Raw genomic sequence first — 17,307 nt, forward strand, 5'->3', positions numbered from 1 at the left:
TTAATTAATTGATCATAATTCAAAATGAAGACAGCTTTAATTATAAATGTTTAAGGTATACACGATTGTGTCGCACTAAGTTTATTTCAATTAGGTGCGATATATATAATATTTAAACTTAATTAATTGGCTTAACATACATATTTTCACGAGACGCGCGCTGCACGTGTAGAAGAGCTAGTTAGCAGGTCCAATGCCAGTCATTTCCTTAAGCTCTTTTATGAGATGCTTATTGTATTCCCTGTAGTTGATGGGACTCATGGACTGGACAGTCAGTTTGTTGCGCGTCATGTCACCATACATCTCATTCTTGCAGCGCAATTTGAAAATGTAAGACGAGAAGTTAATATCGGAGAACATTTTCTCCGCGGTTGCCGGATCGTTCTCTAAAGCATCACCAACTTCCTGAGCCGAGTGCTTCAGCAATTGCTCGCCAACCTCGCTGAAGCAGGTCACCCAACGGTTCGAGGTCCAATCCCCAATGCTCATCTGCAAGGAAACGAGTTTAGAAATGAGATGTTAAATAAAGGTCAATGTATAGTTAACTCACATTAATCAGAAGGCGATATTTGAAGTTGGGAAATGCTGCATTGCAGCGTTCGCAGCGGTATTGGCCATTTCCCTCATCTACGACCTTTTTATTACAATCCGTTTGAGGACACGCTTTGTAGAATGCATTCTCCTGCTTGACAATATGCACAACTGCCTTACATTGGAAGTAGTCTGGTTTGTCGCCCGAACCCAGATTTCGAATGCGAGCATCCTTCAGGGTCACCCAATCAGTGCTGAAGCTGCCACCGCCAGTGCGCGCTGAGACCATGGTGCTTATATTATCGCCGCCTCCATTATCGAACCATCCTCGCAGCTTGTGGGCCTCAGGTATATCTGGATTAATTTTAAGAATTGAGCCGCCGCCCATGCTAAGACTTTTGCCACCGTTGAATTCATTGATACGCGATCCCTTGACCAAGATGACGGGCTGCACATGTCCATCGAAATTGACAGCTTCATCGCCCCAGAGCGTTAGAGTGACGGCAGCATTGCTCATATCCACCAGGGTGAGTTCGCGTTTCTTGAACTCCTTGTTGGTTGTGCGTGAAGTGAAGGTCTGCAGCTCGCCCACTTCTTTGCAAATGCCTATTGTATCGACGGCTTCTTTGTTTTCCATGTTCGATACTTGCGAAATAGGTATTAGATCGAACTTTATTTCGGGTATGCCACCATTATCGTCTTCGTCGCATAGCTGAACCATAGTCTCGCCGGTGAAAGTCATCTCATAATCATTCTTCAGTTGAGAATACTGCTTGTTGGCCGGCTTAAGCTGGCACTTGGAGAAGAAGTAGACATTGCCCACCTCGATTAAATCGTAGAACTTATCGCACTGCTCTTTAAAAGCGGTGGCTCGAATTTCACCGGATTCGTCCATCAAATCCATACTGAAGAGTTTACCTTCGCCGCGGGCATTGCTCCAGGTGCGAATGGCCGTCTTTGAGGTAACTCGTGCCTTAATCACCCATTTGTTCTGATACGGACTTAGACTGGCAATTGGATGTGTGAGACTGGCATTGAGTGTGCCGTTCATGGTGCTGTTCATGGTATTGTTATTGTTGTTGTTATTGTTGTAAGATTGTTCCTTTTTCACTGGAGCACTTGCTGTAACAGGAGCTGCTTTTGGTACGGTGTCCTGCTTAGCTGCATTCTCGTACGTCACGGGTTCGCCTATTTTGGTTTTTACCTCATCACCTGAGTTCAACACAGTCACCTCGGTTACAATGAGTACGCGTCTAAGAACAATTGCTCAGATAAACATTTGCAGCCAATTCCAAATACAATAATCAACTTACTTGCCGGAGCCCTCTTTGCCAACCATGGATGTCATGTACTTGTCCAGACGCACGATTGTGTTCTCGTTGAGCAGTCCCTTGTGCTGCATTTCATTCAATTGGCTGGCCAGCATGGCATAGCTGTTGTAATACTTGCCATCAGACATCAATAACCGAAAGCGTTCCTGATCCGTATTGGTGTTGATCCGCTTGATACCCAGGATTTGCAGCACCGGCTGTGGGACATCCTCGCCGTGCATGATGCGCTATAAGGACGACCGGTTCAGTTATTGCAACAGAAACACCGTGAATTAATAAATTATTACCGCAATCACGCCTGTGGTAAGACTAGCAATTGGCATTATATAGTTTAATGACGATAGGATTTTCTGCCAAAAAAAGAAACAATTACAGTTATTGCGAAATGCGGCGCAGTTACAATCTGTGTGATGCCCGAAGTGGCGGGAATAGTAATGTGAAAAGCTTTAATCGATATGTTTTTGTGTACGGATATCATCGATAAAAATGCAACCCTGTGAGTTTCAAATATCGATAACTTATTGACCGCAGCACTAAAGAAAAGTCATCGTAGGCTGAACTGCAGGCCCGTCGTGCTCGTTTCTGTCGTACTTGCTTCGTTTGCAAATTTAAAAAAGTTGCTTACCGTATGGATTTATAGTAACATATGGTTACAAAGTCATCAGTAACTAAATTGAAGGTGCGACTGCTGGAAAAAGTGTGTGAAAATAATGAAGAAATCTAGCATGAAATTTTCAGCTGCCAATACGAAGCAAATCACAAAGAGCAAATAAAAGAAACAATGAGCGAGCGAAACAGCAGTACTGTGTGATAGCTAGTGCAACTCTTCTTTCCAAATAAAACAAAACAAATGAGAAACAAAGGATAGAAACCCCGAAAACTCCGCACACTCACACGCACACCAATACATACAATAGGAAGAAGAGCAGATGATGAAGCAGGCAAAAAACTGTCCAATAAACGACAATAAAGTTTACAAAATGTTTGAGTATATAATATGATTTGAGTAAAGTGCTTTATCGAAAACGTAATTGTGAACGCAATGCTCACATTGAAGTAATGCATTCGAACTGCAAGTGAAAGGAGAAAATCCATTGCCATCGGCTCATTTAACTGTCTGTGTGGCTGTGTGTGTATGTGTGTCTGTGCCCGTGCCAGTGCCAGTGCGAGTGCTTCTGTGTGTGTGAGTGTGGAATTAAGATTGGGTTTGGGGTTGATAAATTGTGAAAAGTGTTAAACGCCACAGAACTTTTTCCCCTTTACCGCAAGCATTTCCATACAAAAATAAAATAAAAAGGGTATAGCTAAAAATGCCCAGCGCCTCGTTTACATCATCGCGCACCTATGTGCGCCGCTCCAGACGAAAAGGAGCCAATCGCATAGCCATGCCAAATCGTCCCACGGGCAACATAATGGATCCCATGCTGCAGCAGTCAGTGCACGCACAGCAAAACAATACTGCAGCAACAAGCACAGCCTCCGCAACAGTAGCAGCAGCATCAGCAGCAGCGGCTGCTGCAGCATCAGCTGGAAGTAGCAATAATTCAAACAGCAGCAACAACAACAACAACAATGCTGCCCCCAGCAGCAGCAATGCCACGGAATACTTTGATAGTGGTCAATCTACGAGTAGCGCTGCTGCCGGATCCTCCACTGGCCTCAATCAAAACCCGTGCATGAGTAACATATACAATTCTGTGCAGATCATGGACACCTCCGATAGCAACTCAACACTGGCCAGCACCTCGTCGGCCGCTGGTCCAAGCAGCAGCAACAGCAATAGCATCACCTGCAATTCCAATTTTCCCAGCACATCCGCTGCCAGTCAGGGCAACAGCAGCAACACTAGCAGTAACAGCAGTGGCAACAGTAGCAGTAGCAGCGCCTCCTGTTGCCATCAGTCGCCATATGATCTGCGTCGCAAGATATCCGCCGTGAGTAACCATGATCAGTGGTGCTCCTCCGGCTCTAGCACTGGCCAATCTGTGGCCATTATGGTGGGTCCATCCAGCAGTTCGCCGCCATTACTCAACCCCAGCAATTCACCTGCCTGCTCCTCATCGGCATCGTCGGCTTCAAACTCATCATCGACCTCGTCGTCCTCGTCGCCATCGGCCATTGTACAGGCGCCCTCAACCAGCGCCACCTTTCCCGTAAGCAATGCGCCCACAACAGGTGCCACGCTCGCGCAGCCCCCGAATGTGCACAGCTCTGTGCCGCAGCAGCAGCACTGCGGCGCCTTGCCCGTGGGCGGGGCTGCAGCGGTAATTGAGGAGAATAATTATATGCTGCCGGCACGCAAGCGCTCGCGCCGCCTCTACACGCAGAGCGGAGAGACGGACACGGCGGCAGTGCCCAGCATGGATGCGGGCAGCGGAGGCAGTGCGGCCAGCGGTGCTGGACCCACAGCTGCGCAATATTTGCAATATGAGCTGGCCGATGAGGTGCTGCTGGCCATATTCTCCTACCTGCTGGAACAGGATCTATGCCGGCTGGCGCTGGTCTGCAAGCGCTTCAATACCATTGCCAACGACACGGAACTGTGGAAGCGTCTGTTTCAGTCGGTGTTCGAGTACGATTTGCCGCTCTTCAATCCCGAGCTGTGCAAATTCGTGTTCGAGAAGCCCGAGGAGTCGGAGTATGCCAATCCTTGGAAGGAGAGCTTCCGCCAGCTGTACCGCGGCGTTCATGTGCGCCCCGGCTACCAGGACAGGCGCCAGCCCGGACGCAGCATCGTCTTCTTCAATACCATACAAGCAGCTCTCGAGCCGGCCTTTGCCGCTGGCTCCAATGCTGGCGCTGGCGCTGGCAATCTCTCTGCCGGTCTCTCGAACACCACCAGCAGCACCGGCACCGGCAATGGTGGTGTTGGTGCTGGGGGTGGCGGTGCCAGTGTCAATGCTCTAGCCAATATATACGAGGAGAATGTGCCACCAGCCGAGCATCCCGGCCCATTAATATTCCTGCATGCCGGTCACTACAAAGGAGAATATCTGTTCATTGACTCCGACGTAGCACTCGTCGGAGCAGCACCCGGCAATGTGGCCGAGTCGGTGGTGCTGGAACGCGAGGCAGGATCCACTGTGATGTTCGTGGAGGGTGCCAAGTACGCCTATGTGGGCTATCTAACGCTCAAGTTTTCCCCGGAGGTCACCTCAACGGTGTCGCATCACAAGCACTATTGCCTGGACATTGGCGAGAATTGTTCGCCAACTGTGGACAACTGCATCATACGCTCCACATCGGTGGTGGGGGCCGCTGTCTGTGTGGGCGGCGTCAGCGCCAATCCCGTTATACGCAACTGTGACATCAGCGACTGCGAAAACGTCGGACTCTACGTGACGGACTACGCCCAGGGCACCTACGAGCACAACGAGATCAGCCGTAACGCCCTGGCCGGCATTTGGGTGAAGAACTTTGCCAGCCCCATAATGCGTGAGAATCATATACACCATGGACGCGATGTGGGCATATTTACCTTTGAGAATGGCATGGTATGGGCTTATATATATGAATATGTATCTATGATTTGCATATAGCTGAAATAGTTTTTCACCTTAAGCTTCTATAATTGCCGTTTAATTATTATAATTGTTATTTCAGGGTTATTTTGAGAAGAACGATATACACAACAATCGCATAGCTGGCTTTGAGGTCAAAGCTGGCGCCAATCCCACAGTGGTCAAGTGCGAGATTCATCATGGTCAGACGGGCGGCATCTATGTGCATGAGAATGGGCTGGGACAGTTCATTGAAAATCGAATACATTCAAATAATTTTGCGGGTATGTGAAGCTATGATTACTGATAACAAACTTTCGATATCGATAATAGTTACCCAAGGAAATTATAAAGTAAATTTAGGTGAATATAGTTAAGTGATAAAGCTCTGATTTATAGATTACTATTTTATATTTACTTTCTATACTGCAGTCGAATTAATTAATCAATAATATAAACTGTGACTTACTCAAAAAATGTGAAATTTGAATGCTTAAAATAATATCGACATCATTATCGATTACTAAACTGATCTCAAATTAATCAATAATTCAAATTCAATTTATCTCTTCAGGTGTGTGGATAACATCGAACAGTAATCCAACCATACGCAAGAATGAAATCTATAATGGCCATCAGGGCGGCGTCTATATCTTTGGCGAGGGACGCGGCCTCATTGAGCATAATAACATCTATGGCAATGCACTGGCTGGCATTCAGATACGCACGAACAGTGATCCGATAGTGCGGCACAATAAGATTCACCATGGCCAGCATGGGGGCATCTATGTGCACGAGAAGGGCCAGGGGCTGATTGAGGAGAATGAGGTGTACTCGAATACTTTGGCCGGCGTGTGGATAACCACGGGCAGCACACCAGTGCTGCGACGTAATCGCATACACTCCGGCAAGCAAGTGGGCGTCTATTTCTATGACAACGGACATGGCAAGCTGGAGGATAACGATATATTCAATCATTTGTACTCGGGTGTGCAAATACGCACGGGCAGCAATCCGGTGATACGTGGCAACAAGATCTGGGGCGGCCAGAATGGCGGCGTTCTGGTCTACAACGGCGGCCTGGGTCTGCTTGAGCAGAACGAGATCTTTGACAATGCCATGGCTGGCGTGTGGATCAAAACCGACTCGAATCCCACACTCAAGCGCAACAAGATCTATGATGGACGCGATGGCGGCATATGCATCTTCAATGGCGGCAAGGGCATACTCGAGGAGAACGACATCTTTCGGAATACGCAGGCGGGCGTGCTGATCTCAACGCAATCGCATCCGATACTCAGACGCAATCGCATCTACGACGGACAAGCAGCTGGCGTGGAGATAACCAACAATGCAACAGCCACGCTGGAGCACAATCAGATATTTAAGAATAAGTTCGGTGGCCTGTGCCTGGCCAGCGGCGTGCAGCCGATAACGCGCGGCAACAACATATTTAACAACGAGGATGAGGTGGAGAAGGCGGTGTCCAGCGGCCAATGCCTGTACAAGATTAGCAGCTACACTTCCTTTCCCATGCACGACTTTTATCGCTGCCAGACCTGCAATACAACGGATCGGAATGCCATATGTGTCAATTGCATAAAGAATTGTCATGCAGGACATGATGTTGAATTTATACGACACGATCGGTGAGGCGACTCAAAATTTATTTATACTTACATGAGTATTTCATTAATCGAATTCCGTTTGATTTCGCAGTTTCTTTTGTGATTGCGGTGCCGGCACCTTATCCAATCAGTGTCAGCTGCAGGGCGAGCCCACGCAGGACACGGACACGCTCTATGACTCGGCAGCGCCCATGGAATCGCACACACTGATGGTTAACTAGGGCAGCCGCAGCATCAGCATCATCGATAAAAACACTCTAATGGTATTTTATATATTCAATTAAGCTCTCAACTGTTTAGACTCTAAGACGTTCGCTAACTCGCCCTCTCCCCCAAAATTGTGTTGCTGTACATATTCACTAAGAGACACACACACATACATATACTCACACACTTACCAGCCTAGAGATACACACACACGCACACTCCCACACCCTCAATAATACAAAACTATTGTATATAAATAATAATTAATCTGCGTTCAAAATTTAACTCAATGTGCAATTTAGTTTAAACTTTAAACCAACTCAAAATACAAATTATGGAAATGCTTCGACGCCTGTCCAATGTCCACACAATCTGTCACAACGAAACAAAATACGTTTTCAAAATAATGCATTTCTTTTTGTACAAGAAACGAGAATGTTGATGAAATGAAGAAACGATATGATATGCTAAAGGGTGATAAAGGTGTACGAGAAACCAGAAAGAAAGCCCAGTGAAGAAAAAACGATTTTGTAATGTAGCTAAGTAGTTTTTTTTTAATTCCAACTGAAAACTAAAACAAAATGAAATGTATTTTATGCCGACAACAAACAACAAACAAGAAAACAAACTAAATACTATAACAATACGAAAAGCAATTTTAAGTATTAATAACAAATTAGATAACAGACAGCAGCCGCTTTTTTGCTTTAGCAACAAAACTAACAAGCATACGAATATAAATATAAACATATGCATATACATATAAACATAAACCTAAACATAAACATAAATATATATATATCAAAATATATATATTTAATAACCTATGCATAAATACCGTTTTCAGAATCAAAAGCATCCAATAATGAGCAATATTTCATGTCTAAATGTTAAAAAAACAAGTAATAATACTTATAATAATAATAAAAAAAAAAAAACATTATAGCGTAAAGCTTAACGAATATATATATATATATACATACATATATATATTTATGTCATTTTAGCAACTTAAGCTTAAACAACAACAAAATGAACTGTTTCGGTTTGCGACAAGTATTCAAAGTATTCGAATTATGCAAACTCATTATTTTAACTATAATCGATATTAGTAAGTAGCATTATATAATACATATATATATATATGAAATGAATACATATGTATATCGTGTATGTTTGTAGAGCTACACAGCAACTAGTTTTATATAAATACATATACATATATATGCGCAGCGTAGATCAGTTTAATTTTTTTTTATAAAATTCTTTGACTAATTTGTGCGTTTGCATTTTGTTTATTTTTTTTTTAAGAACTAACTAGTTTTGTTTGCACTATTTTCTCTGCTAATATTTTGATATAATATGTTGCCAATGTGTTTTAGTTATGTTACATTTTCGCGATTCGCTTGTTTTTACATATTTTTAGTTTTGCATAAATCAAATAACTTGAAAGCTGATCAATTTAAGGATAAAAAAAAACATAAAAAAAATTAAACAAACCATATGCTAAACATACATATTTTACTTATCTAAATATAGAAAAAAGAAAAAAAACACAAACACACACAGACACCAACACAAACATATTTCAAGTATATAAGCGTATTTACTAACAACAAAAATATATATATAAAAAAAAAAAATAATAGCGTTGTGCAGACCTACGATATACACATATATATATGCATATATATGTGTGTGTATTTGTATTTGTATTTCGATGTAAGAGCAAAAGAGCAACGACAATTTTGAATTGTAAAACATACAGACACAAGCACACACACACACACACACACACTCAGACACACCTATATTATGTAGAAATGAATTTTAATGTGTTACCTACGCATCGTCGTCGACTTGGACTCACAGACAACAAACTAATTATACATATACCAGGTATAAGCTAAAATTATATTTGAAATTATTTCACAAAAAAAAAAAGAAAAACAAAACAAAATTTATTGCAGTTTATTTGTTTAGTATATATAGATAGTATATACATACATATGTATATACACATGCATCCGTCATAAATATCGTAGTCCAACTAATCGTAAAATATTGGCCATCTAAACTTAATGATTATCAGCATCTGGATTAATAACAATCTTAACATTAATTTAGATTCAACCCTTGCAGTTCAAGCAGTCTAAATTAAAAGTCAACAAGTTAAAATTTTTTTATTGCAACTTAACAGTTTTTGTCTGCAGACAGCAGGGCGACAATGTTACAAAAATTGCCTGCTTTAGCATATTGTATGGCACACAGGCCAAGACAGTCCTTGGCACTGGGATTGCGGTAGTAGGGCAACAGATACTTAACCACATTTATCTCGCCCAGCTGGCTGGCATGGTGGAGCGCTGTGCGACCGCTGCCATCGGCCACCTCGAGATCGGCGCCGGCCAAGCGATATGACTCCAAGCGATCGACATTCCCATGCTCAGCGAGTGAGCGCAGCTTCTGGGCCAATTCCAATGGACCTTCTGTCAGGGTGGCGCCCTTCTTTAGCAATACTTCAATCAGTTCATGATTGTCCGCATCGATGGCCTCGTGCAGTGGCGTTCGATTGAATCGATCGGTCAAATCCACTGGGCTACCATCTTTTAGTAGGGTTCTGACGCAGTTTTCCTTGCCCAGAAAACAGGCCAGATGTAAAGCCGTCCGCCCCTCCGTGTTCGTATCGCTCAGATTGGCGCCGTATTGCTTCAGATTTGTTAGTTTATGTGGATTGTCCTCTCGGATGGCTGCTTCGACGAGCGCTGGAAAGAATGTGGCACACATTTCATAGCGTTTCTTGTCTTTGGAGACTTGGAGATCGCGTGCCACGCCCTCGATTAAATCGACTTCAGCGCTTTTAGCTGACTTTGGTATGGTTAATTCGCCGCGCAAGCTTTGTTCCATCTTTTCCTTCTTAACGTCCAAGTCCCATTCCTTTTTTCCCAGCACATAGGACAATTTAGTTAATGCTGCCTCCTGAGTCATATCGTAGGCACAGACCACGCCCAATTCCATCCAATTGGACGTTAAATGTTGGGGCATCACTTTGCCATTGGGACATTGCGTCATGTTCACAACCACAATACCACGAGAAATCGCATCGGAGATGATATCCGACAGCTTATGATCTTTGGTTGGTATATTGCCGATGCCGTAGCTCTGTATGACAACGCCCTTCATAGGAGGATTGAAGAAGCTCTGCATCACCTCGACTGAGATGCCTGGATACAAACGTAGCAGGCTCACATTCGGCTCCATTTCAGTGAATGCCGTGAACGGACCTGAATTGTTCGGATGAAATATGGTTTTGTTGTCGATGTCGATACTAACGCTACATGTGCCCAGTGCCGGGGCATTGGGCGAATCGAAAGCGTGAAAGGAATTGTTTGCTCTCTTAGTGCTGCGGCAGCCCCGCAACACTTTGTGGCCAAAGACCAGCATCACCTCGGGCAAATCAAAGTTGCCAGCGATCAGCAGCGATGTAATAAAATTGCTCCGGCCATCAGTGCGCAACTCAATGATGGGCAACTGGCTGCCGGTTATTATAACGGGCTTGGTGAGATTCTCCAGCATAAATGTGAGAGCTGAGGCAGTAAACGCCATGGTGTCTCTGCCGTGCAATATGATGAAGCCATCGTACCGTTCGTAATTGTCCTGAAAGCAAAAAGATTAACCCAAATAGAAAGTTTCGAGTTTTTGAGAATTATGCGTACTTCCACTTCTTTGGCCAACTGCACCCAATCATCCAAATGTATAGAGCTGGAGTTCATCAAGTGCGCAAACTCGACAATATCATAGATCACACGATATTGCGTGTCATGAATCCACGGCAGGACCAAAGGCGAGTTTTCGCCTCGCTCGAAAGGCAGTTTGTAGTCTTTGTCGTGACAGCTGGTATCCTCGCGCAGTCGTTTCATGAGTTCTCCGCTAACGTTTTGCAAAGCTGACGACAAACTAGCTTTTTTAAATATTGTTCAAATCTATTGAATATATTACACTTACACCCGTCTTCCATCCGCATCATGCCAATGCAACCGCCAGTGTGGATGACAAGGATTCGTGATTCTTTACTATGCGCACAGCGACATGATGAGTTTGCCATTCCTGCCTACTGTCACGTTACGTTAACTGAATTTTAAATTTTGTTTTTCCAAAACTTAAGTAATAAATTCTTACTTGTAAGTGACATTGCTTTCAAAAGATTAAATTTCTGAAAAATTCAAATGTGATAGCATTGCCAGATGATTACAAAGACAACAGTTTTCGTATAGATGTGTGTCAATTGTTATTTTGTAGGTTTAAACGGTGTAGCTTGATACTGAGCATGGATTCATAAAGCAGAAAAAAATTTATACAATGTATTACTAATTTGACAGTTTGTGGATTCTTTAATTTTAGTAGCGAGCGCATTTAATTAATTTAAATAATCCGGTGCTGCCAGATGTATACCATCAATGAATGTTATTAACATAAAATATCCTCTGTTAAGCAACATTTTCGTCGTGATGCCAAACGAACGGTTGTGTGACCATATTTGTAAACATGATATACATATGTGTAAACATTCAGACCTGTGCCTGTGGGTGTGTGTGCACATGTGTAAACAAATTGATCCGGCTATCGCTTATGCCGGGGCCAAACAAATAATTTTTAAAGAATAATAGCGTAAACTTTAATATTTACCGAGAACTGTGGGAAAGCGTCGAAATGAGTTTACAATTTACCTGGCGAGTACAACTACTCTCGTGTGTATTGAGTTTATACAGCAGATCTATCAGCGCGCTTAGGATCGCTGCCAATAAGCAATCGTGACGTCACATGCTTCTTCTTAATGCGAGCGACGCACACCTGCAATGAGCTTGAGCCACTGCCATGCGGCCGACCGCTAGAGATGTCCAGGAATGAGGCAATGAGGAATTTGATGTAACCGTAAGGACAAGGAACTTGATGACATTTTAATTAAGATGCACAACCCAAAAATTTACCGTTTGTCATTAATTAATTAGAGCAACAACAACAATGGACTGATGCGAACAGTTGTTGCTAATGTCTGCCAAAAAAACAAAACAAAGCGAAATAAAACGAAATCAAAAAATAAAACAACTACAGAAAAGAACGAAGCCACAGCATGCAACAGCAGCAACATCAACGGCCCAGCAGCAGCAGCAATAACGGCAACAAATTATTTGCTAGAATTGAGCAATTTGCTAGTTCTGCGTTGCGTATAGGCAATATTAAAAATAAAGTACGAGCGCCCAGCGAAACGGCAAGAGCAGATCACCTTGTCTAGAGATCATCCATTCGGAAGATGAACAAACGCGGCATTATCATTCTGTGCATCATTGCCACGCTGCTGTGCATTGTGCTCGGCGCGAACTTCTACTTCATGTACTATCTCAACGCCGAAGAGAGTCAGCTGGCGAGTGTGCGTGCGCTGGAGAACATGATCCGGCACAAGATACGGCATCTGAAGCCAGCGTATCTAAATCGCAATCCTCGCTTCTTCATGTTCCGCAACAAGCTGCTGAAGAACTACAAGCAGGCCAATTACGAAAATGCCAGCGTGCTCTGGGAGATAGCCAACTGGGTGAGTCTGCATACATATATAGTATATATCTATGTAACAATATCTGAACTATGTTTGCCTTTCGCAGTGGCCACACGAGAACGAGATCTATCCCTTGTACGACTCCTCAATGGGACAGCTGCTGAAGACGTTGCGCGACGAGCCCATCACCAGGGCCAGTAATTTGGCACGGGGCACACAGCTAAAGCTACTGCTACGTCTCAGCCAGCAGCAGAAGGTAATCTTCAAGCCACAATGGTATCCACGTGACGTGGTCATAGAGGGCGTCGTCTATAGCGGCAAGGATCGCCATGTAGCCGAGGTGTATGCCTTCTATTTGGGCGCTGTGCTCGACTTGCGCTGGACACCCATTGTGGTCGGTCGCGTGGTGAATCTCAAAACTGAGATCTACGCCCACGGCGATCAGGAGCTGCAGAACACAATAAAAATTGAAGTGGATGAAGAGGGCAAGGAGACATACTGCCTGTATGGCAGGTGTCACTACTGCAACGAGGAGGAGACTGTCTGCGGCGATGAGCAGCACAATATCGAGGGCGTCATTATCTACATTGTGCCGGGCACGCTGGCCAAACGGCGTTCACCCTGGCAACGCACCTACAAGGAGGAGAAGCGCGCCATTTGGGAAGATGATATGACCTACTGCAAGTAAGAGGAGCTAAAAATAAAGTTTACCCAGATATTCCATCTCATCTCATTCCATTTCGCAGATCTCTCAAGAACAAGATGGAAACAATGCGACTATTGGACCTCATAGATGTGGCCATATTTGACTATCTGATACAGAATGGAGATCGTCATCATTACGAGACGCGCGAAGAGCGCGTGGTGCTCATTGACAATGGCAAGGCGTTCGGTAATCCCAACAAGGATCATCTGGATATACTGGCACCGCTCTATCAGTGCTGTCTGTGAGTTTAACTCCTGATTATACTTGATAAGCTTGTATTTATTTCGGAACCCCTTTTCCAGCATACGTAAATCCACATGGGACCGTCTACAAGTATTCTCGGGCGGCGTTTTAACCGAAATCGTTGATCGTCTGTCCAAACAGGATGCTCTCTATCCGCTCATCACGGACAAGCATAAACGTGGCGTTGAGCGCAGATTACTCGTGGTGTTCGCTGTAGTGGAGTACTGCATGGACAAGGAGGGTGACAAGATGTTCAAGACGCTCTAGTTCCAGTTACAGATTAGCTAAGGTCTAGGTTGTTATTAGGTTTAGTAATTCAAGTGCCCAAATACACGTATTCTATCTATAGTTATATAGCGATTGCTTTAAATGCTTCAAAGGAAAGAGATAATGTTTCAACGGCTTTTCCAGATCAATTGTTAAATTTAATGTTACAATCCACTTGTAACTATTAGTTTTATTTAAAGTTAAGATTGTTGCCTAGTTTAAACAGAATACAAACTGAAAGAAAACAAAACTAAATATTCTGAATGCAGTTTAAATAACCGCATATGTCGGTCTGTTGATCGGGTCGAATGGTTCAGATTTTCTTTCTCATTTACTTCTTTCTCTCTTTATTAATTTTGCTGAAAGTGAACAGTTTATTAAACTGTTTGTTGTTCCGATTGTTGGGTCGATTCTGCAATAGATTTCAAATGGTTTATATAAATATTATTTTTAGTTTTTATGATTCAATCCACCAAACATACCTTGCCGCGTGTTTGTGATTTAATTTCTGTGCCCTGCGCACGCTTAGCACCGCCTTGAAATTGTCGGAAGTCGACGTTCTTATAGTCAAAGTTTTGCACCGCTGCACTGTTGGGGGGCAGTTGTACGGGTCTATTGGAGCTTTGTTGTTGCAGGCGTTGCTTGGCCTTGAATCGGTTGTTCTTCTCCTGGCGTTTCTGCTGACGCTTGCTGAGCACAGGTGCTGGAGTCTCCGCGGGACTTCTCTCGATGGGAACTTCAGTCACATCGTTGTCATCATCGTCATTATCAATTTCTATTGTGTTTTGTTGTGTTTGGTTAGTTATTGTCTCGGCCCCGAACGTCGAAGCACTTGGCTTCTCCTCGCTCTTGCTGCGTTTCGCTTGCGTGGATGGCTCCGTTGCGGGCTGATGTTTGCGTTTGAGCTGCTCCTTGAGTGGTAGACTCTGTTCGGGATCCTCTTCCACCTTTGGCTCGATTTCCAGCTTGATGTCCACCGGCGCTGGTTCGGCGGGGCACAGACGTCGCTTGAGCAGCTCATTATTCTCCTTTGCGGTCTGCTCCAACTTCTGCTGTTGCATGAGCGGCAGTATAGCCACGTAGCGCTTGTAGGGCATGCGCATTGTCTGGCTCTCTTGGCGGCCGCGCATCCAACGCATCTGCTCCTCCTGTGAAGGCTTCGCTGACCTCTTGAATAAAGATAGGGCCGGTGCTATTAGGGGCACCGTAGGTACCTCTAATTTCGGCTTCTTTGTATGTATTAATTTGCCCGTGGGATTACGACTAAGCAGCGTTGGCAAATCATCGCGTGTCTCTTCCACATGCGAAAAGTCAAGAGGGCAATTCAGTTTGCTGCTGAAGTCCTTGTTGCTCGGTGACAAGTTCAAGGGTGCAATATGTCGTGCTTCCAATATGGGCTGCAAGTGAAAGGATATTAAAATAAAGTATAGACATTGAAGTGGGGATTCACTCACTTTGATCAAGGGCTGTTCACGCGCCCGCAACACAATCTGATGCAATGTGTTCAGCTGCTGGCGCACCAAGGGGGGAATTGGATTGCAGCAGGCCAATATGCCCTGCATTTCACGAGGCAAACTCTCGGCTATTTGTAACATCATATGATTGGGCAGCACATAGCCGTAGCTTTCGTCTTCCTGGCGAGCGGTCGAATCGCGCCACAAAAAGATGCCGCGCAGAGCATGTAGCTGGCGATTGTCAAAGGAGCGCTTCGTCTTGCGCACTAGATCCAGATGCGAATCCGGTCCGATGTGCGGCTTGGTGTAGCGCTTCTTGCAAACGTCTGTGCTCATCTGATAGACCATGCGCAAGCCCTGTAGACCCTGCTCGGATTGCAGCAGATCGTTCGTGAGGCGCTCATATATATAGATGAGATAGTGGGTGTCTTGGCGTGCATAGTCAATTAGTTTTTGGGGCAGCGGGCGCATGCGCCAGTCTGCCAACTGCAGGCTCTTATCAACATCCAGATCCAGGTAATGCTTCAGCAGAAATGCCAGCGAAAGTCGGGCCATGTTCAAGGCCTTGGCTGCCCGATGTGTATCGAACATGTTGACGATATATAGAGATAGATCGCGTTGCAGCCATTCGATATCGAGATCGGCGCCATGCAATATCTTGAGCACCTTGGGATCGGTGAGAACGAGATTTAGGATGTGCATCTCCTCGCGCAACTTCAGCGTATCGAATATATAGTCCTTGGTGCGTGTTGACATCTGCACCAGGCATGTGATGCCCATAAAGGTGCGGTACGAATGATGCTCTACATCGATGGCTATTTGGGACGCTTGACGCAGCTCAGTGAGTGCCTGCTGCAATGCATCCACACTGTCCACTAACATCAGTTCAGTTTGGGCTGGCGGTGCCGGCAAGACGGGCTTTTGCTTTTGCAATTGCTCACTGGGCGGCTCAAATTTCAACAGCTCAAACTCATACGGATGTAGGAAGGACACCACATTGCCAGTATCATCGTATTCGGGCAACAAAGCCAAGGGCTTCAACGAATTGGGTTTCTCTGTAAGACGTGGTCGGAAAGGATTCTGGGCGCTATTGTCTACGGGCACCTTAAACTGCATTTGGGGGCGCATTATATTCTGTGCCGTAAACAATCGTGCCGAGACCGTGTTACGCGTTGGTGTCCCGGGAGTCGTGCTGTAGCGATTCCAGCTGCCAGCACGTGGTGATTCTTTTGTTACAGTCGAGGGTTTTGCGGCACGCGATGCGGATTGTACATTGACCTGGGTTTCGACAACCACGGGCTGGTTGCCTCGTCTTAGGCCGCTCCTTATGTCTAAGTTGGTTGTGATACGTTCGAATAAAATATCATTGTATTCCTGTACCATTTCCAGTTGTTCATCGCCTTGACGCCTGCGGGTATTTTTTTAGATTTGTATGTGAATGTAAATGAAATAGAAGTTTACCGTCTAATATCGCCTGATATATTTTCCGTCTTTAAAACCTTGTTAATCAATCCCAGCACTCGCTGTGACTGCTCCTCCAACATGCGCGCATACCCGGGATAACTCATGTACACCGAGCGGGCTGCGCCCTGTGGCAGGGTATTACAAATGCGTGTGGCAGCCATAACATTGCGATAGGCATCCTAGATAATTGTGAGTGTGAGTTTTTTCAAATATCTAACCTCTCTGCATACGCTTACCGTTGTAAAGCTGGTTATGTCCCTGGGATCAGAGCTGGCTTGAGATGTTGACGGTTGGGGAGCGGCATCTTCTTTAGGCTGTTCTGGTTCCGTCGGATTTTTTCGTTTTGGTGGCTGTGGCATTGTGTTGGGTATAACGTAATGAATAATTTTTGAAATTGTGTGAACTTTTATATCTGATTTGTTTGCTGG

The 17,307-nt window shown here is 44.6% G+C and overlaps 5 protein-coding genes across 5 annotated transcripts; 2 read left to right on the forward strand and 3 right to left on the reverse strand.

The window, feature by feature from the left end:
• Positions 1-18: 18 nt before the first annotated feature.
• Positions 19-2,309, reverse strand: LOC108620036 (replication protein A 70 kDa DNA-binding subunit-like). The gene is made up of 4 exons (XM_018016900.2): positions 2,150-2,309; positions 1,845-2,089; positions 551-1,784; positions 19-489 (listed from the first exon to the last, which is right to left on the reverse strand). The coding sequence occupies exons 1-4, from the start codon at positions 2,183-2,185 to the stop codon at positions 178-180; spliced, it is 1,827 nt and encodes a 608-aa protein (XP_017872389.1). The 5' UTR covers positions 2,186-2,309; the 3' UTR covers positions 19-177.
• Positions 2,310-2,382: 73 nt separating this feature from the next.
• FBXO11 (F-box protein 11) lies at positions 2,383-7,482 on the forward strand. The gene is made up of 4 exons (XM_018016839.2): positions 2,383-5,356; positions 5,466-5,646; positions 5,937-7,011; positions 7,082-7,482. Exons 1-4 carry the CDS (start codon positions 3,173-3,175, stop codon positions 7,209-7,211), a joined length of 3,570 nt encoding a protein of 1,189 aa, XP_017872328.1. The 5' UTR covers positions 2,383-3,172; the 3' UTR covers positions 7,212-7,482.
• A 1,872-nt stretch (positions 7,483-9,354) lies between these two features.
• On the reverse strand, positions 9,355-11,440 carry LOC108620042 (uncharacterized). The gene is made up of 3 exons (XM_018016914.2): positions 11,200-11,440; positions 10,911-11,140; positions 9,355-10,851 (listed from the first exon to the last, which is right to left on the reverse strand). Exons 1-3 carry the CDS (start codon positions 11,297-11,299, stop codon positions 9,391-9,393), a joined length of 1,791 nt encoding a protein of 596 aa, XP_017872403.1. The 5' UTR covers positions 11,300-11,440; the 3' UTR covers positions 9,355-9,390.
• A 91-nt stretch (positions 11,441-11,531) lies between these two features.
• Positions 11,532-14,216, forward strand: LOC108620073 (glycosaminoglycan xylosylkinase homolog). Its single transcript, XM_018016944.2, has 4 exons — positions 11,532-12,784; positions 12,852-13,429; positions 13,492-13,692; positions 13,754-14,216. The coding sequence occupies exons 1-4, from the start codon at positions 12,506-12,508 to the stop codon at positions 13,959-13,961; spliced, it is 1,266 nt and encodes a 421-aa protein (XP_017872433.1). The 5' UTR covers positions 11,532-12,505; the 3' UTR covers positions 13,962-14,216.
• On the reverse strand, positions 14,107-17,250 carry Rrp6 (exosome component Rrp6). Its single transcript, XM_018016877.2, has 5 exons — positions 17,116-17,250; positions 16,877-17,058; positions 15,416-16,823; positions 14,444-15,358; positions 14,107-14,373 (listed from the first exon to the last, which is right to left on the reverse strand). Exons 1-5 carry the CDS (start codon positions 17,236-17,238, stop codon positions 14,293-14,295), a joined length of 2,709 nt encoding a protein of 902 aa, XP_017872366.1. The 5' UTR covers positions 17,239-17,250; the 3' UTR covers positions 14,107-14,292.
• Positions 17,251-17,307: the final 57 nt, after the last annotated feature.

This window comes from Drosophila arizonae, chromosome 2 (assembly GCF_054131065.1).
Source record: "Drosophila arizonae isolate 15081-1271.41 chromosome 2, UAZ_ARI_1.0, whole genome shotgun sequence".
NCBI lineage: Eukaryota > Metazoa > Arthropoda > Insecta > Diptera > Drosophilidae > Drosophila > Drosophila arizonae.